Genomic DNA, 27824 nt, shown 5'->3' on the forward strand with positions numbered 1-27824 from the left:
AGAGAAGGGAGCTTTCAGGTATGGCTGGTCACTAGAGGGAGGAGAGAGAAACGACGGAGAATTAATCTCGACCGTAGATGAGAACTCAGATTGGATACCGAGAGGGAGGAAGGAGGGAGAAGATGGCTCAAGCCTAGATGAAAACCAATTTCAATTATCATTAATCCAAAGAGGTTGCTTTTCCACATATTTGGAGGCTAGCCAAACATCCAAAAACTCTAAACAAATCCTATTACAACTCAACTTACTCGTCATGCATTCAAACGCATACCTGATTGGGTTCAAATAGTCAAAACGTGTTCTCTGTATGTGCGAACGCTAGATCAGGTGTTCAAATGGCCAAAATATGTTCTATGTATGTGCGAATTCGAATCAGGTATTCGAACACCATCCATTTACATTCGAACGCACTACCAAAAACTATTTTATTTTTCTTAAATATAAATAAAAATTGATACAAATTAAAGCGGTGTAATCTCCTTTTGTACATGAGGGTACCTGTAAGGTCTCACCTTTGCTGGTCCTACTCCTAATACAATCTTAATGTAGTGATTTGCATCTCGTACTAGTGGCAATCCCTTCGGCTCTTTGAAATGAGCTGCAAACTTGTAACAAATTCCGCAAATTAGCTGGAGTGCTCGATATCTGCATCTCAGATGGTTCAGTAGAGGCTAGTTGTATCATGAAAGCATCATTATTGCGGCTAGGCAACCCTAAGAGAGGTTGCAAGGTGGTGCCCTATTGTGGACGCGCTCCATTTAATCGGACTCATCTACCATTGTGCTTGAAAGTGAGGCACATCTGATATCTTAGTGCTTGATGTTTGTCTTCCATAAGCAAAGCATCCTCCACTGCTTGCCCTAGGTTTAGCGGTCGTAAGACACGTACATCAACCTGAATTTCTCCCTCAATCCAGCAAAAAGGTGGCTTTGAGTTGCCGATCCATCCAAGGTGGTACACAATAATTAGATACCGTTTAAACTCTTCTTGGTAAGCCCTCACCGTTGTCTTCTGGACTGTCTTTGTCAACAAAGCATCAAAATCCTCGTATCCCAACGATCCAAACCATTTATAGATCAAAAGGTAAAACTCTTCCCAATTTGCTATTCCTCTATGCATCGTCGCCGAGCAATACCACCGCAATGTCATGTCCTTTAAATGAAAAGATGCAAAGAGCACCTTTTGATCTTCTTCAGTGCCATGGAAGTCAAAAAAATTGCTCCACGCTATAAAGCCAATCCAACAAGTCACCACCTTTGAATTTGGGGAATTCTAACTGCACCGCTTGCCCGCGGATACCAGTATCATGGTTTGAATTGAAGTGAGCTCCAACCCTAACCGGGGGAGCATGCTCCTCGGGCCATACCATTGCTCTATGGTGTCCTCTCGCTATAGCTATGATGTTATCTTCTTATTCCCTCTCAATCTAGAGATCATCATCTTCTTCGTCAACAAACCACACTTGCCGGCGTGGCTTCCCTTTGTGGTTCTTGGTCGATCAGTGGAACCATCATGGGGATTTTGAGGGTGGAAGACTTGGGTACTTATGGTCCTCGATTTGACCATTCTTGGGTCACCCGCAATAACCTAGTGTTTTGTTGCGCCATCATTTGACTCAAGGTCCTAATAGTTTGGGCAAGGATGGTAGAGAAGGTTTGTCCTAATGCTTCAATGGACTTTGATAGCATCTCTATATTCGGGTTGAGAATGGTAGATGGAAGAGGAAATATTATGTGTGTGTGGTCCTCTTGCCTCTCATTGCCCAATGATAGATCTGTAGAATTTCACTCTCCCATGCACGTGGATGTCTCCCCTTCTTCTCTTCTTCGGGATGCCATGGATCTAGTGGTAGACATCATTGCAGATGTATGCCAAGGAAAGCTGGCTTTGATACCAACTTTTTATGGTTGCCTTTGGTAGAGATGATTTTCTATCCGATTTAGTAATTTGGACAAAACTCAACACAGAACTTGCGAAAGTAACTCGGATCGATCCAACCATTGGATTGCTATGAGTTTTTGATAAGTTGTTCCTCTGTAAGTTAGGAATCCAACACAGCTGGAATCTTGTCGATCGAATGAGTGAAGTTACGTACAAAACAATAATAAAAAAAATTAAGAGGTAGCAGGATGGACATGGAATATGTGGTTAGGGTTAAGGAAGATAATTATGGTATGATAGATGGATTAATACTTGGAACTAGATGAGGGGAGAAAAGGGAGCTTTCAGATATGGCTAGTCGCTAAAGGGAGAAGGGAGAAGCAACAGAGGATTAACTTTGGCAAAAGACGAGTACTCAAATTGGATACTGAGAGGGAGAAAGGAGAAGGGAGAAGGTTACTCAAACCTAGATTAAAACTAATTTCAATGATCAATCATCCGAAGAGGCTGCTTTTCTGCATATTTGAAGGCTAGCCAAATATCTAAAAACCCTAAACAAATTCTACTATAACTCAACTTACTCGTCGTGCATTTGAACACACCCCAATCGCGTCCGAACGGGTAAAACGTATTCTCTATATGTGCGAACACAACATCAAACATTCAAACGACCAAAATACATTTTTTGTATGTGCGAACGCGAATCAAGCATTTAAACCCATCTATTTGTGTAGAATGCACCTGTTAGAAACTATCTTATTTCCCTAAAATATAAATAAAAATTGATACAAATTGAAGCGATTTAATAATGTTCATTATACATCTAAATCAAGAACCGCAACTAATAAATGAATATTAACATGCTAGCTTTTTGCATGTTACTCTCTTGATGCTAAGCATTTCAAACAACTCCTTAGTCAAAAGCTAGCCTTGAATATACGAGAATTCTAACACTATATTACCTAAACCTGCTTGATGGAAGCTAGCACGGGGATTGATTCCACATTAATATTACGGTTAATATTTGGTGAATTTTTTACCTATGCACTATATATGCATAATTTAAATTTATTCTCCAACCTATATATCAAGAACTACTCGTATTATCTAGCCTATAACATGCAGACTCATGATCAATAAAAAGAAAGAAAGAAAAGCTCTACTCGATAGAAAGCACAGTGTAGCAGCTAGAGTCAGACACCTCAGATCTAATCGAGTGAGATGGCTCACCTAGTGTCCATCGGAATAGGTCAAATTTAAGGAGGTTGCCACTGAGGCGATCGCAAGGAGTTGAATTATTTCCTTCTTGAAGATAATAGACAGTCTGCATTGTTTCCAATCCCATACAGCTTGCTAGAGTGTATAATAGAAAGATTGTTTCATTGGGACCCCTACACTTGAATTATATATATAAGCTAGCCAACATAAAGAGTAGACCCAAAATAATTAAAAGCTAGTATTGAAAAAAACTAGACAAACGACAAAAGAAATGAATCACTGCAAACGAGGACAAGAGCCAATGTTCCACGAAACGCTCGACGCCTTCGGCATTCCTGTACAAAAATGGGATTATCTTTTGGTTCATTCATGCACATCCCAAGAATAATGATTCGCTTCAAGGTGTATTACAACATCGCTTTCCAAATGATAATATTTGCTCCCTGCCAGTCCAAATAAATTGGTATCATGCAATCAGTTATTGCAAACTCATCTCCAAGATACAATGGGTGTCAGTTTATCACTACTGTTTGGCTGCATTATGGAGAAATGAGATCAAAGTTGGACACTGTTAAGAACTATCTATCTAATCTGGCTTTCGAGGAAAACATGAAAAAGGTGACCAGAAAATAGCTGAAATCATCTCTTCCAAATGTCGAGTTAATTTAACCACTGATCCCAATGTCGTCCAGATCAGTTAGTGCGATTGTAGATATGGATGCTCCTCTATAATCTGCGACAATTGAAATAAAGAAAGACATTTGAAGCATCAGACTTCATGGAGATCTTTCCCCAGGAAAAGAAAAAGAAGCAAATTTCACAGAGATCATTTTGGCCCTTGAAAGGAATGAACCTGTTTTGACGAAGGCAATAATTTCCAGAACCTCGTAGCAAAATACTGGGCTATGCTTCAGTTCTCCAGATCTATCCCACATTCAGGAACAACTGCAATCGAGAATAGTACATGTCACAATCAATCATTGATATAAAAAGGAAGCATGACAACACTTTGTTACTTTCCATTGCAAGCCAGGTATGCGTACAAACTCCTTTTATATGTTTGAGAAGGACAACTTTAGTCCTTTTAAGACTACAGTGAATTGCTTCCTGCTGTAGAAAAAAAAATTCTTCTGCTACATAATGGTCACTTGAAACTTTTTTTTGTTTATTTTTTTTCCCATTACATAATGGCCACTTTCCAGGGTAAGAAAACAGCAACAATGTGCAAAGAATGTGAAAGGACCACTTAGCATAGCAAGGAACCTCTTCCTCTTTGATGGTTTGTGCACAATGAAGGAGCTGTTTGCATCAGTTGAGCTGGCTTAGATGCGGAATGCCCCATATGTGATACCTAGTTGCAAATAATGAGATCATATATAGCACTTTTCCAACTTTCAACTGAAAATATGGTGCAAAACTGAAAAACCAAAAACAATTGGATAATCATATTTAGTTACAAAGCAGTCATCCAAGTAAACATAGAAAAGAAACCGTCAGAATCTGAAAATTGTTCTTGTCCTTTGAGTGGCATTACTAATTGAATTTTTGATATATCAAAAGGAAAGTTAATAACATGTACAAGATGAAAAAGGTGGTGAAATGCATGAGAGAATTAGGAGAACTAAGGATTTGTGGCAAGAATTCATCCTAGTTCTTACCTTGCAAATATTGAAGAGAACTCAATTATTCATAACTTGGATACTCCCATACTCTCGCCGTATCTATATTGGATACAATACTCGTTGGATGCTTCCAGTTACAAATCAAATACTTTCTTAAAGAATCTGATTTTTTAAAAAAATAAAATTACTGTTGTAGATACTTCTTAGATACTTTCAAAATTCTCACTGATACGTGTCAAATTGAATAAGACTATTACCTTTTATTTCTTATACCAATTTAGATTTTTTTTTTTTTTTTTTTTTTTTTTTTTGCGAAAAGATTTGAGTTCTCTAATTTATTTTACGAACTATATTAGAAATCATGTTGCAATGGTCAATTTCTTATGATAATAGATTGAATTAGTATCATGGCTGGTAGTATACTATGTAACATATTGGACCTTTGTTATAATAGTAGTTATTTTAATGGATAAATTGAAGGTCTCCTTATATAATATCATATGGAATAATTATATAAAATGTCTTACAAAAGTTCCCTAGTGTGTGTGTCAGAGAGAGCCATATATCATAAGCATATTATATCCTTACATTTCAAGATTTGTCGTTCCATATCCATATCCTATATTCGTGCTTCATAGCTCATAGGATACTTTCAGATAGGTTTTAGATACTTCCTTAAAATCTTCAACTTTATAAAAATAAAATTAATGTTATGGGAACTATTTTGATATTTTTGAGATTCTTACAGATATGAGTCAAATTGAAGAAGACTATTACCTCTCATTTCTTATCAAATCTAGAAAGTTTATCTTTGTGAGAAGATTTTAGTTCGCTTATTTATTTTATAAACTTTACTAGGAAATCACATTACAATGATTAATTTTTTCTGATTAATAGATTGAATTTGTCTGTTTATCTTACATCTTAGTTAGTATTATACTACGTGATATATTGGATCTCTATGACAAAAGGTACTTCTTTTAGTGGATAAATTAAAGATCTTTCTATATATACTATCATATTCAATAATTATATATAATTCCTCAATTAAGAAAATTCAAGTACAAAAGTTCACTAATATACATATATATATATACACACACACATGTAGACATTAATAAATACAATAGATATGAGCTATCGATGTATTGAAAAGCGGAAAAAGTGGCCGCCATGGCCGAGCAATGCATTGACCGCCTCGCTATTCCGCCTGGCGCTCATTCAAGGCAATCTGTCACCTAGGCGAGCCGCCTGAGCACCAAAAAGCGCTAGGCGACGTGGCCTAATAAGGTAGGCTAGGGATTCGGCTCGTAAACCCGCCTTATCTGGTTAGATGAAAAAGTCAAATTATTCATTTAAAAAAATAACCCATTAACCATTATATAAAAGCTCTCCTCTCTCTCTCTCTCTCTGCTAGCTCCCCTCTCTTTCTCTCACTAATAAAAAAATCCTAAATTCCTAACTCTTTTCAATCGTCCTCTCTGGCTCGCCTTTCCATAGCCGATGGTAGCAAGCGACGAGGCAGCTAACGCGGTGGCTTGCGGCAATGTGCGATAATGGCATCAAAGTGGATGATGATCGGTAGCAAAGGTATGGTGTCCACTGTCCTCTTTGCCTCTGTTTCACTAAGTCACTCTTTCACAATCTCACTCTCACTCTATGCCTCTCTCACAGTCTCTCACATCAAAGAGTTTTGCTGGGTAGTGCTAATCTTTTTCAATTCTATCTTAATTAATTAATGTATTAGATCTTAACTTCAAAAAGTAATTGAAGTAGTTATCTATCATTCTGTTAAATAAATTAATTGAAGTAAATCAGCAATTATCTGCTAATCTATTGAATTGTTTAAATCACTAAATCACTTAGTTTGTTTATTTGATTGCTAATCTATTATTCTCTCAATTGTTAATTACTTAGTTACTTAAGTTTCTTAATTGAATATTTTAATTTTTGAAGGAAAATGAGTTACTAATAATCACTTAATCTGTTGATCATTTTAATGTTAATCTATTTTTTTTGAATTAGTGAATTATGGAAACAAGGAATTAGTTAATTAGTTATAAGAGTGCTAATGTGAATTAATGAATTAACTAGAGGAAGTAATTAGTAATTATTATTGATTATTATTTTTTTATTTTTTTAGCTTTTAATGGAGGATGTAAAATAGTAATTAATTACTAATTTAAAATTTGTAATGTGAATTATCAATTATATGTTTATTTATTTATATTAAAAATGCTAATCCGTCTTGTCACCCATCTTGTTGCTCGCCTTCTGCCTAGGCGCTAGACAGTGGATTAGCCCGCCATTCGTGGTCGTCTTTCAAAATATTATGAACTACATATCCTAAATGTATAATTATTTTTTAATATTTGTTACATCGGTTATTTGTATCGTATCATATCCATATACTGTATTTGCATCCATGCTTCATAGATAGCCTCCATAAACCACATCTAGAGATCATTTAGCTTAACTCCTCTAGTCCCTTTGATGTGGGCATCATCTTCAATTTGACCAAAATAAAATTGCTTGAGTCCAATTTTGGTCTAATTGATCTAATTAAGGTCAATTTATTTTCACATTTAATTTGTTGAGTTGATTTTTAATTTAAATGATCAATTAAATTAATCAATTGATAAATATGGTAAACCTATATGCGGGGGATGTCTAAGTTATTACCTAAATTGGGATAGTCAATTTAGGTAAGACCTAATCAATTAGTATCTTATTAGGAAATGAATTCCTATTAGAATCTCAATTGATAGTTATGGTAAGCTTATATGTGAGAGATGTCCATATTGATTTATTACCTAAATTGGGCTAGTTAATTTAGGTAAAATGATCAATTAGAGTCCTATTAGGAAATAAGTTCCTATTAAAATCAGCTAATCCTATTAAGTTAGTCAATTTAGGTAAGATGATTAATTAGAGTCCTATTAGGAAATAAGTTCTTATTAGGATCAACTAGAATCAAAGTTGTTAACCTATTTAAGAGTTATTGTATGAGAAATAAAGAACGATTGGAATAAGATTTATTTGAAATCTCTCATTTTCTCTCTTGTAGTCTTTTTCTTCTCTCTCTCCTTTTCTTCTACTTCCTTTCTAAACCTCTCTCCTTCAATTTCTACTTTTCATTGATTACTATTGCTACCAGAAGATTTCAGTAGTGAAAGAGAATCCTTAGGTGCCCGGACGTGAAGAGGAAGACTTGGTTTTAAAGTAAAAACACTACTATTCTATTTATTAGTAGACCTAAGCTCTAAAGTCTTTTCTTACACTATATTTTAGGTCTTTCTACTGTCAACATACCTATTTGAGAGTTGCGGAAATTACTGCCTTATCTAAGTGATTTCTCTCCTTCCATCTAGTAGTGATCTTTTTAATCGATTAACTTATTGTCAGTAATTACTTACTATATTTTATTTTAGATACTTGTTTGGGTCGATTGTTCTCCAAAACATTGTATTCATACTAGATTTGCATTATTTGGTATCAGTATCTCTTCTATAAAAATATAGATATACATTATTTGGCATATAGATATAGTTTAGCATCTCTTCTATAAAAAAAAATTCTTTATATCTGTCTAGGTTATTTTGGAATTATGTCAAATGCAAATTTTAACACAACTGATATTATTAGAGAAGATGTCACACAACTATAACATCAAATTCTGCAACTACAACAAAGAATGGATCAAATTTTACAACGCTTAGGTAACATCCAAGTCAATCCACAACCAGAGAATATCCCTAGAGCACCTAGACGAGGCAATACTACTGTCCAAGATATAGGGAGTGATGATGATAGGGATTATTCTGCACATCACATGAGACATAGGTCTGTTAATAGGTGGGATCATGGAATTAAGATTGATGTTAGCGAATTTGATATTACCGAATGAATTTTTGGATTGGATCGACCGCATAGACCAATTTTTTAAATAGAAAGAAATCCTAGAAGACAAAAGTAAAATTTGTTAAACTCAGATTGAAAGGTCATGCATTAATTTGGTGGAAACAAATCCAAAATGATTGAATTAGAAAAGGAAAAGATAAAATGAATTCTTGGACCCGTATGAAAGAAAATTTTAGGGAAAAGTTTTTACCTATTGATTGTACACAAACACTTCTCCAAAAGCTTCAAAACTTGCGACAAGGATCCAAACAGTTTGGACCAAACTGTACAAGAATACACTGAAGAATTTTATTCTTTATTTGCACGAAATGAACTACAAGAAAGTAAAGAGCAAAAGGTTGTCTGTTACACCGAGTTGCGACCTCAAATCCAAGATGAGTTAACCATGTGTGATGCCTTGCGCCTTGACATAGCCTATAGCAAAGCCACAAAGGCTAAAGCTAAACTTAGAAGACAAGAGTTTCGTAGAATTGATTCAAATGAAGGCACTAGGATGCAAGTCGTCGGGAAGGAACCACCAAAATCAACACAGACAATCCTTCCTTAGTCTAATCCTGATGTATTTGCGAAGAGCAAAGGTATATTTAGACCTACACCCTTAACTTGTTTCAAATGTAGGCAACCTAGTCATCGTTCTTCTGATTGCCCTCTAAGAAAATTCACACACCAATCTAATTTGATTGAGCAAGAAGAAGATGAGGTAACTAATGATAAAGGTCAATGAACATGAGAATGAATTAGAAGATGACATTTATAAAGATGAAGCAATTGGTGATACTGAGGGCCAATTACTTGTCATGCATCATGTAACGCTAATGCCAAGAGCTCCACATGAGGATATGTGGCTTAGGCGAAGTCTCTTTCGCACTACTAGCACATCAAATGGAAATATATTTTCAGTCATCATAGGCAGTGGAAGAATAGAAAATTTCGTTGCTCAGGAAATGGTCGATAAACTTAATCTGAAAACTGATAAGTTGCATAAACCTTATAAGATTGCTTGGTTTAAAGGTGGGGATGAAGTTCCTGTTACAACTAGATACCTAATTAAATTTTTAATTGGTAAGTCATATAACGATGAAATTTGGTGCGGCGTAGTACCTATGGATATATGTCTATGTCTTGTTAGGTCGACCTTGGTAATATGATAGGAAGATAATGCATAATGGGGAGAAAAATACACACTTTTATTAAAAACAATGTATAGGTAACTTTACATCCACAAAGGAATGCGCCATATCCTAGGAAACAAGAGACAAAAAGCCATGTAAGCATTGACAATAAAAGGAATAAATTCCGCATGACATGATTGAATCACCCGTAGTGTATACTTTGATGAGTAAAGTTGATTTGGTCCTTGTAGTTGTTGACAGATTACTAAAATGGCATATTTCATTGCATGTCAAAAATCATCTGATGCATCTTACATAAAAAATTTGTTTTTCAAAGAAATAGTTCGTCTGCATGGTTTTCCAAAATCATTTACTTCAGATAGGGATACAAAAATTTTGAGTCCTTTTGGAAGAACTTTATGGACTGGGCACTAAATTACAATATAGTAGTGCATATCATTCTCAAATAGATGGTTAAATTGAAGTAGTTAATCGATCATTGGGTAATCTATTGAGGTGTTTAGTTGGAGAGAAACCCTCTCAGTGGGATCTAGTTCTTTCTCAAACTAAATTTGCTTACAATAGATTAATCAATAGATCCACTGAAAAATCACCCTTTGAGAGTATATATGGCCATCATATTTCCCACTACCTTGATAGAACCCCTATACCATATAATGGAAGAAATAGTGCTGATGCTGAAACCTTTGTTCAAATAATTCACCAAGTGCACCAAGAGATTCTTAAAAAGCTGCAGATATCTATAGATAAATATAAGGAAGTAGCAAACCAACACCGCAGGGAGAAAGATTTGCCAAGTTGAGAAGTAATGCTTATTTGTTAGAACTCCCACCTGAGATGTCTACTTCACTGATCTTTAATGTTGCTGATTTGTTCACATATTATGGAGGCCCAATGTGACCAACAAATGTTAGCTCACTACCTTTTGAGCAATTGACATCCACTGACCAGATTGATGATATACTTGATGTGCATGAGACCAAAACCCGACGGAGTACACACCGACGATGTTTGATTTGATGGAAAGATCGCTACATTTCTAATACTAGCTGGATTGAGGAAGATGAATTAAGGAGACTATAAAAAGATCTATACCAGAAGTATATGGAGGCTATCTTGTCGGAGTCGAGATTTCTCCCACCCATAAGTAATTGATGTGGGCATCATCTTCAATTTGACCGAAATAAAGTTGCTTGAGTCCAATTTTAGTCTAATTGATCTAATTAGGGTCAATTTATTTTCACGTTTAATTTGTTGAGTTGATTTTTAATTCAAATGATCAATTAAATTAGTCAATTGATAAATATGGTAAGCTTATATGCAGGGGATGTCCATATTGAGTTATTACCTAAATTGGAATAGTCAATTTAGATAAGACCTAATCAATTAGGATCCTTATTAGGAAATGAATTCCTATTAGAATCTCAATTGGTAGTTATAATAAGTTTATACGTGGGGGATGTCCACATTGATTTATTACCTAAATTGGGTTAGTCAATTTAGGTAAGATAATCAATTAGAGTCCTATTAGGAAATAAATTCCTATAAGAATCAGCTAAAATCAAAATTGTTAACCTATTTAAGGGTTATTTCATGAAAAACAAGGAACAATTGAAATAAGATTTATTTAGAATATCTCATTTTCTCCCTTTCTCTCTCTCCCCCTTTCTCCTACTCCATCTTAAGATTCTTCTCTAATCTCTTCTACTTCCTCTCTAAACCTCTCCTTTAATTTCTAGTTTTCATTGGTTACTATTGCTGTCCAAAAGATTCTAATAGTGAAAGAAAATCTTTGGGTGCCCGAACGTAAAGAGGAAGACTTGGTTTCAAAGTAAAAACACTACTATTCCATTTATTGGTAAACTTAAATTCTAAAGTCTTTCCTTACACTATATTTTAAGCCTTTCTACTATCTACCTATTTGAGAGTTGAGAAAGTTACTGTCTTATCTGAATGATTTTCTCTTCTTCTATCTAGTAGTAATCATTTTAATCGATTAACTTATTGTCAGTTACTGCTTATCATATTTTATTTTAGTTACTTCTTTGGGTCAACTGTTCTCCAAAACATTGCATTCATACTAGATTTGCATCACCCTTATACCAAAAATTTCCCTTAGTTTCAGATAGGGATAGTCGTGTTGGTCAACACATACTGTGTTGAGCTATGCTTACTCATGCCAGTTGACATGCATGCATGCCGAATCGTGCTGACTGGCACGAGTCATGAAAATGCTCCAATTAGGCAATAACCCATTAAGGGTTAGTCAAAGTGATAAAACATTTGTCTTTTTGTTTGGCAGCTTTTACTAAAACTAAGTGATACGAACTAATTTGGGGTCGATCCAAATCACAAACGGTTCTGCACAGTTGAGGGAAGATATTTATCGAATATTCTTCGGCTGCTAGAAAATTACGAAACTAGTTGGAATAGTTTCGTAACTTTCAGATCTAGGTTTTTGATATTCAGAACCGTTTTAGATTGTAATGATATCGGGGTTTAATCCGGATGATAAACTGATAGTAGTGTAGGTGGCGAGTGTCTGCTCGACTTGTAGATGATAATGGAGATGGAGTCTATAGTGGATGATGATGGTGGTGATTAGGTAGATTGATAGTTCAGAGGAGAAGGAAAAGAAGTACTACACTATGGGACTAGGGGGATCAGTGGACGAGGGAGATTAGAAGCTAGCAATACCGTTCCGACAGGAGAGGCAACATTGGCCATATTTATCAATTGACTAATCTTTATCAACGTTGGCCATATTTATCATCAATTGACAAATTGTCAAACCTTTTGTGGTTATCGAATTCTTTAAACATTTGAGCCAAGTTCAAGTTCATCTTCTCTAACCCAAGCTTGATCACATCTGGTCCTTGCAAATGGCCACTCTTCAGGTCTGAAACACAAAAAGTTTGGACATAAATTTATAATTAAGTTGATCAAATCAACTTGGCCTGAGTCTGTCTCATGCTCCTAAGTGAAAGTGCTTAACTTGTCCTTAGTTGTGGTCTCTAGCTAGTTCTTGACCTTCCCCTCTACCCTTGGTCGATAGTGGGGTTCATTCCACTCATCCCATGAGTCTTCTTCATGGTTTGCTGCTATAGGTGGTCTAAGACACAAGGGTCGAAATTCTGCACGTCGACGTTGTGGTTTGCCGCGCCAAAACCATAGTGCTTGCAGAATTGACTGTCGGTGGTCCTGTTCCAGCAATGGAAGATGCTCCTCTAGCCTACAATGCTAGTCATGAGTTGGAGGATGAGATCTGGTTGAGCCGGGCCGACGGAGGCGCCACAAAAGTTGCAGCCATCATGAGTTCGTTAGTGGGCGCGGGTGGATCAGGATTGGCGACAACGCCTGATCGAGGCGGCGTGCCGCCTTGGACATTCACCCCACGGGTGGTAGGGTCTGAGGTACACCTTGGAAGGTGCTGATTCATGTCTAGGTGAGTTGCTTAAATCGCCATCATCGTTTGTGCCACAAATGCCAAGGTTTGCGATAAATCAACATAGCCCTTCGTCATATCTTGCAAACGCAGTGGAGACGATAATCTAGATGGTACTTTTCATTCCGTTTCCATGGCTTGACCCGCTGTTTAAGATGATTGCTCCACTTGCTTCGCTACTCTTGATCTAGTGTTAGTCATCACGGTCCTAAGAACATCAGCTCTGATACCAAATTAATACGAACCAACTTGCGGTCAATTCGAATTGCGAATAATTCTGCAGAGTTGAGGGAGAATATTCGTCGAATATTCTTTGAATGCCAGATAATTACGAAACCAGTTGGAATAGTTTCGTAATTTCCAGATCTAGATTTTTAATATTCAAACCCTTTTCAGATTGGGATGATATCGAGGTCTAATATGGATGACAAACCAAAAGTGGTGTAGGTGGCAGGTGTGGATCGGCTTATAGATGATAATGGAGATGGCATCGATGGTGGACGATGATGGTTGTGGACACAGCAGGTGAGTTAGCTACCACTTGTACAGTAATACGACGTTACGTGGACATTAAAATTAAAATAGAATTATCATTTGAGATACAAGCAAAAAAGAGGCTGTGAACCATGATAGGCCTGAAAAGAAAAGTGCTAAATACAAATTCCTTAAAATATATGCAATAAGCTCAATAAAACAACTGAACAATTGCATGTAAAATAATGCATAAAGGATTTTTACAAATTGTAAGATATTATAATTCAAAATCACTTGTGACCAGAATAAATTTTAAGCAGTAAGAACAGATTGAAAAAAGGTGCCACCATGAATGAGATTCTCACCAATGCAAGGCCTAAGGAAGGAAGATCTACATGGTTTTGCTCTCATTCTGAAGCGTGTTTCCATGACATTTCTTCACCATGTACATTGACAAAACTACCAGGGTTCCAGTTTGTCCTGTATTAATATGTATTCCTAAACCAGCCTTTCAATATCCAATGACAAATCACTATATAAAGGTTGCAGAATGTACTAAAAAATTATGACACCAGCACTGACAATTAGCAAATGCAACGAGGTTCACCATTCTTGGCATTTCCAAATGACATACTCCTCTTATGCTTTTACTCTTAATCTTCACCTAGTTTATGTGACATTATTGCCTCAAATCCTAGAAGATCACCCATTTATAGGACCATAGGAACCAAGGTTCCAGTATCAAAATCGAGATCGATATCGGCCGTTCGGAAAAACGATACATAGCGGCTGTTCGTATCGGATCAGACTATTTTTTAATTATATAAAATTTTAAATATTATTTAAAAATGTAGAAAAATTTAGAAAAATTATAGAAAAATAAGAAAATAAAACTTACTTACATATAAAGTCTAAAAACTTAAAAAATGTATTAACTTACTCAAAATTTAAAACTTTGAATAATACTAAACTGGTTCTCGTAAATTTTTATTGTCTTCATCCTCATAATCACTATAAGTTTATAAATAATGATGTCTGGGACCTTACACTACAAAAAGTAATTTCATCATACTAGTCATATTGTATAGATCTTATTGTGTGACTTGCGTCTAACGAGGATAATAATCAGCATTTAGATCTTGTGTTTAAGAATACTGAGGATATGAAGGATAATAACTAGCATATGAATTTTGTGATGGCTCCAAACAATAAATACTCGATGTACCATAATCATAGAAAGCAACATTCTCATGACAACCATGGTTTCCAGTTTCGGCCAATCCCAGCTGAAACCAGTCGGTTTGCTGGTTTCGGCTGGGGTTTCGACAGTTTCGACCGAAACAAGTGGGAACGGGTCGGATCCAACCCGGGGGACATCAATAATTGATGCCCCCGCCCCCCACCTGCCTCTTTTTTTTTCTCTCTTTTCTTTCTTTCTCTTTCTCACAGGTCTCTTACTCTCTTTCTCACCAGCGACTGAGTAGTGAGTAGATCTCTGGTGACCTCAACCTCCGGTGACGTTTTCTGATGAAGATTCAACGACCTCGATCTTCGACGACCTTGGGTAAGTTTTTTTTTTAGTTTTTTTTTTCATTGTGCAGCAGCTGCACCTGCAGTAGGTGCGCAGCCTGCTGCAGGTGCTTGTGCAGTAGTGCAACAACAGCACTGCTGCTGCTTCTCACAGAGCATCAAAAGCAGAGCAGCAGCAGCAACACCTGGTGCTGCTTATGCAGTTATGCCTCATAAATTTTAAATTATTTTATATTTTATTTTGATTTTTCTTTATGTTTTTTAGTTGCAGAGTTAAAATATCAATGGCTCCAAAAGCCGACATTGGATGGCAACATTGCAACACTATTGGGAAAGATAAAAGACGTGTTAAATACAACTGATGTGGAAAGAAAATGAGTGGTGGTGTTAGCCGTTTGAAAGAATATTTAGCTAGAAGACAAGAAAATGTAGCAGCTTGTACTCAAGTGTCCTTGGAAGTTAGAAAGCAGATGTTGGCTCATTTAATTGGCAAAAGGAAGGATAAATAATCTGTACAACAAAGAGAGTCAATGGTTCGTGAAAAATTGATACATAATCTTATACAAATTGATAATAATAGCAGTGAGCAAAATGAGGAGGATGAGGAGAGACAGATGAGGAGGGCAATGAAAGAGAACAAAAATATGCATAGAGAAGAGGAAGAGATGAGAAGAAGCACTGATGGTAAAGGAAGGATAAATAATCTGTACAACAAAGAGTCAATGGTTCGTGAAGAATTGATACATAATCTTATACAAATTGATAATAATAGCAGTGAGAAAAATGAGGAGGATGAGGAGAGACAGATGAGGAGGGCAATGAAAGAGAACAAAAATATGCATAGAGAAGAGGAAGAGATGAGAAGAAGCACTGATGGTAACTTTCAGAGGTCTAGATTAGTTAATATACGAGAGTGAGAATATGTGGGCAACAGTTCTACTCATAGGACTTCTAGTGTTACAGCAGAGTCTGAAAATATTGGACCAATGGATACATAGAAAAAAATGGGTCGTACACAGACTTCAATCAAGACAGCTCTCAAAGGAATTAAAAATGCAAAGAAACACATTGGTAGGGATATCTCTAAATTTTTCTTCTATAACCATATTCTTTTCAATGTAGCTGATAGTCCTTACTATCACACTATGGTGGATGCTATACAATCAGTAGGGCCTGGTGTTCCCCCTCCTAGTTCAAGTGATATTGCTACTAAATATCTTGACTCAGAGACAGATAAACTTTATACTTATATTGAGACATTTAAATGGTATTTGGATGAATTTGGTTGTACACTGATGTGTGATGGGTGGAGTACACAAAACAGAAGAAATATAATTAATTTCTTAGTGTACTCTGATATGGGGACAATATTTTTAAAATTTGTGAATACTACTGCTCATTTCAAAAATATAGATTATATTTGTCAGTTGATGGATGAGGTGGTACAAAAAATCGGTGAAAAAAGAGTAGTCTAAGTGGTTACTGATAATGGGGCAAATTATAAAGCTGCTGAAAATTTACTAATGATTAAAAGACTTCATTTATATTGGACGCCATATGCTGCACATTGTATTGATCTGATGTTAGAGGATATTACAAAAGAGCTTGAAATTGACATAATCTCATAACACTCCAGCTGAATGGTGGTCTATTTATGGATAGGAGGAGGCATCAAATTTGACACGAATAGTAAAAAAGATTTTAAGTCAAACTGTGTCTTCATCACAGTGTGAAAGAAATTGGACTACTTTCTCCTTAATCCACACAAAAACATGCAACCTATTAACAATGGAAAGATTAGAGAAGTTAATTTTTTATCATTATAATATAAGATTAGGGAGAGAAATTTAAGAAAAAAGGTAGAAAATAAACAACTGATTGATTTAAATCATGTTTCTAATGAAGAAGACCCCTTGACTCTATGGATCAGAGAAATAGATGACAGGTTATTAGATGACAAAGATAACCCATGGTTAGATGAAATATCATGTATATACATCCTCAGTTTCTATGTCTTCAATATTTATGCCTCCTTGACTTTCCTCAATAAATGTAGATAGGATGATCTCATCACTATGTGTATTATTAGGATTATGACTAGTACTGGTAGGTATACTATCTCTCGCTACTGAACGATTCGTACCAGTCTCTGCCCTCGTCATGGTCTTCCCCAATATATCATCTGACAATGGATTATCTCTGTCATCTAATAACCTATCCTCTATTTCTCTGATTTCATAAAAAAATAATTTAAATCAATCAGTTGTTTATTTTCTGCCTTTCTTCTTAAATTTCTCTTCCTCAATCTCATATTATAATGATAAAAAACTAACTTCTCAAATCTTTCCATTGTCAATCGGTTGCGTGTTTTTATATGGATTAAGGAGAAAATAGTCCAATTTCTTTCACACTGTAATGAAGACACAGTTTGACCTAAAATTATCTTTGCTATTAGCGTCAAATTTGGTGCCTCCTCCCATCCATAGATAGACTACCATTCAGCTAGAGTGTTATAAGATATAACTGCAACAATTTTAGCAGTACTAAATTGCCCAGCTCTCAATCTATCTCTCTATCTGAAATCAAAAATATATTATTGCATACTGATTATATTGAAAGTTAAAACTTGAAACAAATAATAATAAAATTATTTAATTGAATCATAACTCACTTCTTTATCGCAAAGGATTTGTTTATGAATGTCGGGCTTAACCCTGCTGATTACTTTCCTAACTCTCAACAAGACTTCACCATCATTATTGACATTTGTAGAGAATTAAAATTTTGGATTAAAAAAATACCCTATAGAAATTTAAAATTTGTAAGCATTCTAGTTTTTAAATATTCATAAATAAAAGTAAATTAGTAAATTAAAATCTAAAACTTAAAAACATACCTACTAGCAGCGCGTATATCTCTATATAGTTGTCTGTTCCATCTAGAATCATCATCTTCCACCACTTCTTATAACTTTGGCCCACATTTTTTTTATTAATTTTTTTGCTATGTCAATTACCTCATATAAAAAACTTATCTCATATTTGTTATCACTATCTACAAGTCTTAATACTTTGACAAAAAACTCAAATACTGCGGTGGCAATTGTAATATCCCAAAATGCATTTGCAAAAGCTATATTTTTCAAAATTTCACCTAAAGATTTATCTTTAGGTTTCATATTCTTAATTTTATAAACCACTCCTATGATGTAAACATCCACATAATATCCTTGTAGCGTATGATGCTCTCCAAGGGTAAAAAATTCATTCTATTTTGGAACTGGATATGTTGGAACTTTCATATGTGTTCATGCCTCTACGGGAATTAGTCGCTTGATTGAGACCGAGGATCGTTCGGTAAACCCGAATTTTGCGGAGTTCAGTTTCTTCAGCAAGGTGTGGAAGCTGGGGACGATTCCAAGTCCCAGGTCTGGCAAATCTAGTGACGCCAGATTTGATGATCTCCCTACGACCAGTCATCTACCTGAGTAAATTAAGAACCCAACCATAGTTATATATAAAATTTGTCAACCTCTGACCTTCATGTATGACCATATCAATTTCAGACTCTTTTGTAATATCCTCTAACATTAGATCAACAATGTGCAATACATGACATTCAATATAAATAAAGTTTTTTTATCATAAGTAAATTTCCAGTAGCTTTATAATTAGCCCCATTATCAGTAACCACTTGGACTACTTTTTTTTCACCGATTTCTTGTACCACTTCATTCATCAACTGACAAATATAATCTGCATTTTTAAAATAATTAATAGCATCCACAGACTTCAGAAATATTATCTCCATGCAAGAATACACTAAGAAATTAATTATATTTCTTCTGTTTTGTATACTCCACCCACCACACATTAGTGTACAACTAAATTCATCTCAATACTATTTAAATGTCTCAATGTAAGTACAAGCCTCATCTACCTATGAGTCAAAATATTTAATAGCAATATCATTTGAACTAGGAAGTGGAACACCAAATCCTACTGATTATATAGCATCCACAATAATGTGATAATAAAGACTATCAACTACATTGAAAGGAATATGATTGTAGAAGAAAAATTTAGAAATAGTCCTACCAATGTGTTTTTTTTGCATTTTTAATTTAAGAGCTATCTTAATAGAAGTTTGTGTACGACCTCTTTTTTTCTAAAGATATGTATCTATTGGTCTAATATTTTCAGACTCTGCTGTAACACTAGGAGTCTTAGGGATAGAACTGCTGCCCCCATATTCTCTCTCCTTATATATTAATTGATTTAGATTTCTGAAAGTTATCACTAGTGCTTCTTCTCATTTCTTCCTCTTCTATATACATATTTTTGCTCTCTTTCATTGCCCTTCTCATATGTCTCTCCTCATCCTCTCTACTCTGGTCACTACTATCATCATCAATGTATATAGAATTATGCATCAATTCTTCATGAATCATTGACTCTCTCTATTGTGCAGATTGTTTATCTTTCTTTTTGCCAATTAAATATGCCAATATCTGCTTTCTAACTTCTAAGGACACTTGAGTATAAGTTACTACAGTTTCTTATCTTCCAGCTAAATGTTCTTTCAAACGACTGACACCACCATTCATTTTCTTTTCACACCAGTTGCATTTAACACGTTTTTAATCTTGCCCAATAGTGTTGCAATGTTGCCACTCAATGTCGGTATCACATGAACTATTTTAATAATATTATATATCCTTCAATATAATTTTATTAATGATAATTTTTATAATTAATGATTAATTAGGTATAAATATATGTAATACTTATATTTATTTATTTATTTACATATCTATTAGATTAATAGATAGATTTGTAAATTATAATTATTAGATTTATATTCTAATATTCTTATGATCTACATTTTAAGTAATTCTATTAATTTATTATACATTATTATTTTGTAACAAATAAGATAATGACTACATAGTCCCTAATTAATCAATATATAATTTAATTATAATTAGGTTTTTATCTATATTTATATTTTATTTATAATTAAAATCTAGCCAATCATAAAAATAAGTAGAAATTCTAAAATCTAATAAATCATCATATTTTACTCGAACGGATTATAATGGGATAAACAACTAACTTTATGTTACTTAAACATTTTCAGATCCCGAACCCCTTATTTGAGACCCCGTTGTCCTTGCTAGCGAGAAGTGTCACACGGTTGATGGGCGGATGTAAGGGATACGTGGTTTGTATCTTCTGATCAGTGTGAGTAGTCTTATCTCCTAGATCCCTTTCTCAAATTAGGATATATTACATATTATGTACATGCATAATTTGGCTTCCAGCATGATTATATGACTTTATATAGAGATGATTTCAGTCAAGCATATTTTATCATGCATTTGATTAGACTGATCTAGGATATGAGTACATTAGTGATATATAGAGATGATTGGAGATGATTATACTGTTATAGTTTTATGTCGGGATGATTTCTATCATGAGTATGCATATGATAGATTAGCATGAGTATGCATGTGTTAGATACATGGTTGGAGTTTGCATTACATCATTTTGCTCTTGATTCCTATTCCACCTAAATTCCTGTTATGCATTGACTTGTTATCGTACTGGATATATGCATATGATTTGTCTTTTAAAAAGGAAAGCATGAAATGTGATTGATAGGATAGTTGATAGAAAGCGTGAGGATACCCGAGTGGGCGCGAGGGTTAGGACGCGCTTGGTGGATGATTGATCGCTCGACATGGTCGCGATCTTGTTGGCCTTACGTCCGAGGTCGTTAGTCTGTGTGCGCAGCAGACATTCGGACACATACCGTTCGCCAGGGCATATGTGGCGAGTTATCCTCACGAGATTGACTTCTTTTTTAAAACATTAATATTTTAACTTTGCAACTAAAAAATATAAATCAAAATCAAAATAAAATATAAAATAATTTAAAATTTACAAAAATAAAACCCTCTCAATTTTTTTCTACTTTTTTTTCTTTACTTCTTTCCAATTTTCAGTTCCCATCTCTTTGCCTCTCTCAACCTCTCAAGTTCTCAACAGTAGCAGGTGTGCAACAGCGGCACCTTGCTACTAGTATTGTTGCTCCTCAACACTTACAATAGTAGCACACCTAGTGCTGTTACAGCTATGGTGAAGCAGCAGCACTGTTGCTGCACCACAGCAGGTGCGCAATAAAAAAAAATAAGAAAGAAAGGAATTAGAAACTGAAAAAAAAACTCACCTGAGGTTGTCGGAGAATTAGAAACTGAAAAAAAAAACTCACCCGAGGTTGTCGGAGATTGCCGCTGGAGGTCGAGGTCAAGGATGGCCGTGCCGATGGCATACCGGCACGTGGCACGAGGGTGCCGCACCCCTTCTAATGCATGGCCGCCCGCCGCCCGCCGCTCATCGATCGCCGCCTGCCGCCCGTCGCTCACCGATCGCTTCATGCCCTAGCTCCCGAGAGAGAAGAGAGAGAGAGATCGAGAGAGTTAAAAACTTAAGTTGCGGGTTCGGATCCAGATCCAGGCACAAAGCGATCGCGACGAGCGACGGGCGACGATCAGCGAGCGACAACGACGACGACGGCGACTACAATGGCAAAGGTAAATATCCCTTACCTCTTTCTCTCATTCTATTACGGCACGGCCGGCAAGTGCCGCGGCACGTGCCATGCCGGCCGATGGTTGGCACGGTCTGTGCCTGTGGCACGGCTATCGTTGGTCGAGGTCACTGGAGATCTATTCAGTCGCTAGTGAGAAAGAGACCCGTGAAAAAGAGAAAAAAAGAAAAGAGAGAGAGAAAAGGGAGAAAGAGAGGCAGGTGGGTGAGGGGACATCAATTATTGATGCCCCTCGAGTCGAATCTAGGTTGGATTCAACTCGTTCCCACTTGTTTCGGTCGAGATCGACCATTTCGGCCGATCTCGATTGAAACGAATCAAGTTTCGGCTAAAACCAGCATTTCGACCAGAATTGGGATTGATCAAAACTGGGAACCTTGATAGGAACATACCCATGCCAGGTCTTTGAGACAACCCTCAGGCATTCATCTTCACATAGTATCCTACTCTAACAGCCCATACCAAAATAAATAAATAATAAAAAAATTATTTTTGGACATGTGCCCTACTACTCCTTTGTCACGACCCGAGATAAGAATCATGACCGGCCATGCACCTCAATATACTTGAGATACACGAAGCCTTACTAATACTTCCTAAGTGTACAATGGCAAGAATAAATAAACGAAGATCTGCTTTATTAAATTTAAACTAATTGCAATAATTATAAAACAATGTCATCTTTTTTTGAGTCTCTAAACGAAATAAATTTAATATTTAATCTAAAGCATAAAATCCACAAGAGCGGAAAGGTAAATAGGTGGGTCTTAAGTGGAGGTGGGATCCGGGTACGTCTCGCTCAGTCGCCACGCTGACTATTACGTGAGATAATAAATAAAAATAAAAAAAATCCATGAGCCAACAACTATAACTCAATGAGTGGAATCCACTCGAAAACCAAATAAATTCTAAATTTTATTAATATTGAATAAAAACTAAGATCAACAATATACATAACAATTTACAATAGGCATGCTCTTTAAATAATGACAATGATAACAATAGAAAGTCATAACTTGTAACCTTGCACAGTTTAAACATATTAATATCTTTCAAATATTTATACTGTCATTTGTCTCAATGGGTCTATACCTTGTGGATCCACATCAACTAGAAGTCATCTCGAGATGACGCTTGAGACTTTTCTTCATAGCTGATCCAATTAGGATCATCAGATAGTATCACTATATAATCAACACACCCTGTCTTTTCCACTAACCGTTCAGAGAGGTTAGAGTCACCTAAGAAATTTCTCATTCATCCTAGGACTGTTTCCTAACCCTGTCAGAGTCACCTAAGAAAGTCACCGTAGTAATCTGATTTAGGACTTTCCCCTAGACTTCCAGATAGACTTGAGTCGCCACGGAAAACCGCAAATGATTTATATTGGGACTGTTCTCTAAGTCGTACCAATACTAGTCTCATTTTTCTTTTTACTAAAATTTAATATTTGCATAAGGTACGGCGATGCACTGAGTATAATGATTAAATGCACACAAAAAATGTAACAATTAAATTTACACGTAAGGATGAAATAAATAAATTTGCACACAGAAAATTATATGGTTTGATAAAAGGTACGAAATATAATAAAAATGAATATGTGAGTGAACCCACTCACTAGAGTCTATGCAAGACAACTGAAATCTCAAATATCTCGCTCACGTGCTAAAAATCACCACCTTTAATAATAAATTATAATAAAATTTTTAATATGAATAATATCAATATTTCTAAAATTTAAAAAAAACTAAAAAGAACTAAAATGGGTTAAATTACCCATTGGATTGAGCTCGGCTGGGCTACTGCTGGCCCGGCCCACCCTAAACAAAAACTAATCGGGCTGGGCCAAGACAATCGATTGGGCTAGCCCACCCAATTTTAGTGGTTCGGGTATGGTCTTTGGATTCGAAATCCAAATCTGAACCCAAACCCGAAAATCATAAGAAAAGGGTTGGCTCGGGTTAAACCCGAGCCTAACCAAATCCTTCCCTTCCCACGACCAACGCGAGAAAGAGAAGAATTGAGGGAGAGAGTGATCGCTGGCGACCCCACCGACGACTGTTCAACAACCACAGCTCAAGCCCCTAGACTCCTTGCGACTTCGTTGTCCTCACGAGGTGGAGGAGAACCCACCGCAGACGGCCGACTCAAAAGCCAACGACGGCTGGAGCCACGAGGGCCCCAAGGCGAACACCCATGGCACGAGACTAACAACAAGAGGCTTCCAGTGGAGGAGAGACAGCGACCCGAAGCTGCCGACCGGCGTGAGTCGCCGGCGAAGCCGAAATCCCACAAATTAGGTATTTTTATTTTAACTTATTAAACTGAAATTAAAATTGAGGGGTGGGAGAGAGCTTACCAAGGAGTTACGTGGTGGTCTCCGTTGGCTCCGGCGACACTTCGATAGGCTGATTCTACTGCGTGACTCCGACGGTGAGAAAGAAAAAAACGAAGGAAGAGAGAAAAGAGAGGAGGCTGAGGGGGGTTAAGGAGAAAGAGAGAGAATTAGGGTTTAATTTATAGATTAAAAGAAAATATAAATCTAATTTGATTCGAATTAGGCAAGATTTCCGTTGTGCCGGAGAGGGAAAGGGGAGGGGTTGCACGTGTAGAGCACGTGCCCCCTCCTCCCTCAACCCTTTTTTTTTTCTTTTTTGGTTCTCACATCCTCTCTCTGAATAGTACATGATTTATAGCAATGGCCACTATGGAGACAGATTCAATGAATAACTTCAAACATCTTTTCAGAACATGATCAATAGTGCAAGTAAAGTGCAGAAACTAAAAGATATGAGAGAAAATATATTAATATAAAAAATTATTGCAAGTTCACCTTTCAAGATAGGCAAAAAGTCACTATCTCCTCCAAACAAGCTTGATCTTTTCTTCCCTCCCTCATTGTGCAAGGTAGTAATTCTAACAGAAATAAATAAATAAATAAACTACATGTTTTATGATAAACTGGCGAAGTTCATGACAAAATCTAAGTTTTTAACTACCGATGTGAGTTGCATTTTAGCATGCCTAAATAAATGACAAGAGCTGCAAGTTCTCCATTCTTTTAGAAGACATGTTAGCCATCAGGAAATTAATTGTGTGGAAATAGAAATGAAAAGCTTAAAGTAAAACAGGGTTCATAAATCTCATATTATGGCCCATAAATTATAAATTAGTATGGTACCATGTTATCCTTCGATAATTCAGGGCATATCCTTCTTGCAGACAAGATTCTAACTTTCTAATGATCCTTTCATCTTTCCATGCTCTTCTAGAAAGTCCACTAAGACACTGAAAAGAATTTTTTTTTTTCAATTGTTTTCTTTCATTACTAAAACCTCCGTGATGTTTATTACAAACGAAGTTATAGAACATTATGGTTTCCTTTCCTCATTTGGACAGACATTGGCACATGATATTTACACTATGGGTCAATATGAATATAAAAAAGAAACTTAAGCAGAAACAAATAGAAAGACAAATAGTACAACTGCAGGAATTATAGTTCAAAGGAGAAAACGAAAGAACATCAAAGTGTCTCAAACTTACTAGTGGAAAATAGGCAAGAATGTCACCATCTCCTCATAAAACAAGCTTGATCCTTTCTTTTCTAAGTCCATATTATAAGACTGAGCATCTAACAAAACACTAAATTGCTGCTCTATGATAAATTAACAAAGTTCTAGACGAAACCTAAGTTCTTAAAAAATGGGGTGACTTTCACAATTTTGTACTTTCTTTGCCTAAAGAACAAGCACACAAGCTGCAAACTTTTTTATTGAAGAGGAGACATATGTGTCATCAGGAAATTAGATGCGCTTGCACAAGCAGAAAGAAAATATGACGGTAATGAATTAATGATGGGTTCACAATCATCCTAATTCCAACTCATAAAAAAAGAAACATGTATGGCCACAAGTTTCTTCCCATATAAATTCAGTTATATGTGATTCCTACTGCATTTCTAAAATCTAATAACTTGTGGAAATACAATTGAAACCATATCCATCATTGAGGAGAATGAAGATTACCACAAAACTCAAAATCTTCTGATCTAGAAATGAACTCAAATAGTTCACTGAAAACCATCAACGCTAGCTGTCCACAAATTGAAGCTTTCTTCATCAAAGAAAGAGACTTCCAAAGCATCCAAGCAACTGATCAATTTGCCCAGCTTTTCCTGCCGATGTCTCCATCAATAATAGCATGCCGCATCAGAACGATCTCCTTGACAAGATTCCTGTAAGTGAAGGGTCGGACAGCAGCCCTCAGGAAGAGCTCCGGAGGTATCTTGCTCTTCACTCTCCTCTTGTTAGTTTTGAACCCTGCACTTTCCCATTCCTCCTTACTCTGTTCTTGGTCTAGAACAACAGTTCTCAATTCATCCTTTCTCGCACCGTCCTCCCTCCGCTGCTCTTCCGTCATCTGCCTCTTGTAGTATTCAGTTGATACCTCCACACTCTTCTTTACTAGCTTCTCCATGTCCTCCGAGCTCCTCATCGCCTTATCCCACTGCTCGTTCCAGTACTCCTCGCTCTCTTCCATGTTGCTCTCAACTTCCTCGCTTTCTTCTTCTCCTACATCAATCACTTCCTCTTCATCCTCATCATCCTCTTGCTCGCCACGTTCGCCATCCTCATCATCCTCAATCCAATCGATGATCCGTGAGTCACCCTGATCATCGCTATCATCATCACTTCCGTCAGGTGCATCACACCCCAACTCCATCTCTTCCAGCTTGATCTTCCACTCCTTAGTGTACGGGTGGAGCAGCTCCATCGGGTGGTTCCCTAGCAAGAAATGCAAGCACCGCGACTTCCCTTCATCAGTCAACTTCTGGTACGCCTTCACGACGTCATCCACATATGCCTTGGGGCTTATCTTCACAAGCCTACACAAACCGCCAAAGTAAGTACACACAACCACTCTCCCCTCCTCTTCCACCTCAAACAAGTAGTCATTCTCTGTCTCGGGATCAAGCAGCGGCCCGAGCACCTTAAAGAAGTCCTCTTGCGGCTCGAACCGGCACTGATAAACCGGTCGCTTCACGTAGATGATGTCGGGGCGCATCCAGGCCGCACATTGGGTAATCATGGCGCGCGCTCTGTTTCCCAGCCGGCCCATGAGGCTCCACTTATCAATCCGCTCCTGCTTCCTAGCCTCAACCACTACCTCGGCCACAAGCGTCCATTGCTGCCAGGGGAGCTCGGAAGCACGCCATTTCGGATGGCGGGCGAAGACCCAATAGTATCGGAGACCAATTGTGGCGTCGAGCTGGGCGAGGCGCTGGGAGAACTGGTTGGCCATCTCGAACTGTTCGATCTCATCCCACTCATCGGGATGGCCGACCTCACCGATTAGGGAGACACGGTCGTCCGAGAACCGGCCGCGTATGGGGGGTCCGACCACGATGCCGCGCCACGAGTAGGGCCCATATTTCCCGTACTTATACCAATCGAAAGGGTGGCGGAGGTTAGGATCGTCGGGGCCCGACATGAAGCGGATGGCGCGGTCGTAGCCGAGGCCGATCATTTGGAGCTCCTCGTCGGAGAAGAAGTCGGCTTGGTTGGAGTTGAGGAGCTTGTTGCGGCGGTAGAAGAGGTTCTCGGCCACACGGCGGCTACGGCGGCGGGCGTTGGCCTTGGCCTGGCGGCGGACGGCGCCGCCGCCCTCGATGCGGCCTGGAGGGGACTTGTTCTTCTTGCTCCGGCCGGCGGAGACGGCTGTGGAGGAGGGTTTCGGAGGAAGGAGGAGTGGGAAAAGGGTGGGAGAAGAAGGGAAGGGATGGCGGTGCGAGGAGGTGGCGCGAATGGAGTGGGGTGGAATTTCGGGGAGTTTTTTGGGCAGGGTAGAGAAGGGGAGGGAGGAAGAGGAGAAGAAAGGGTTGATACGCAGGCCGGTCCATGGGTTGGAACGGAGAGGGGAATTGGGTGGGTTGGGGAGGAGGAGGGGGTGGAACGTCGACGACATCGGGGTTTTGCGAAT

The 27824-nt window shown here is 37.2% G+C and overlaps 1 protein-coding gene across 9 annotated transcripts; it reads right to left on the bottom strand.

Moving 5' to 3' along the window:
* Positions 1-3376: 3376 nt before the first annotated feature.
* On the bottom strand, positions 3377-27824 carry LOC140764495 (uncharacterized). 9 transcript variants are annotated; one of them, XM_073103088.1, is made up of 6 exons: positions 25871-27824; positions 24676-24758; positions 14060-14174; positions 4363-4450; positions 3953-4044; positions 3377-3832 (listed from the first exon to the last, which is right to left on the bottom strand). In XM_073103088.1, the coding sequence occupies exon 1, from the start codon at positions 27807-27809 to the stop codon at positions 26001-26003; it is 1809 nt and encodes a 602-aa protein (XP_072959189.1). In that variant the 5' UTR covers positions 27810-27824; the 3' UTR covers positions 3377-3832; positions 3953-4044; positions 4363-4450; positions 14060-14174; positions 24676-24758; positions 25871-26000. The 9 variants fall into 9 exon arrangements, with proteins under 9 accessions (XP_072959189.1, XP_072959188.1, XP_072959187.1 ...); XM_073103087.1 differs by lacking the exon at positions 14060-14174 and having other exon boundaries at positions 3379-3832; positions 4343-4450; XM_073103086.1 differs by lacking the exon at positions 14060-14174 and having other exon boundaries at positions 3380-3832.

Source organism: Typha angustifolia, chromosome 8, assembly GCF_048772165.1.
Source record: "Typha angustifolia cultivar Huaian chromosome 8, ASM4877216v1, whole genome shotgun sequence".
In the NCBI taxonomy this organism is placed as follows: domain Eukaryota; kingdom Viridiplantae; phylum Streptophyta; class Magnoliopsida; order Poales; family Typhaceae; genus Typha; species Typha angustifolia.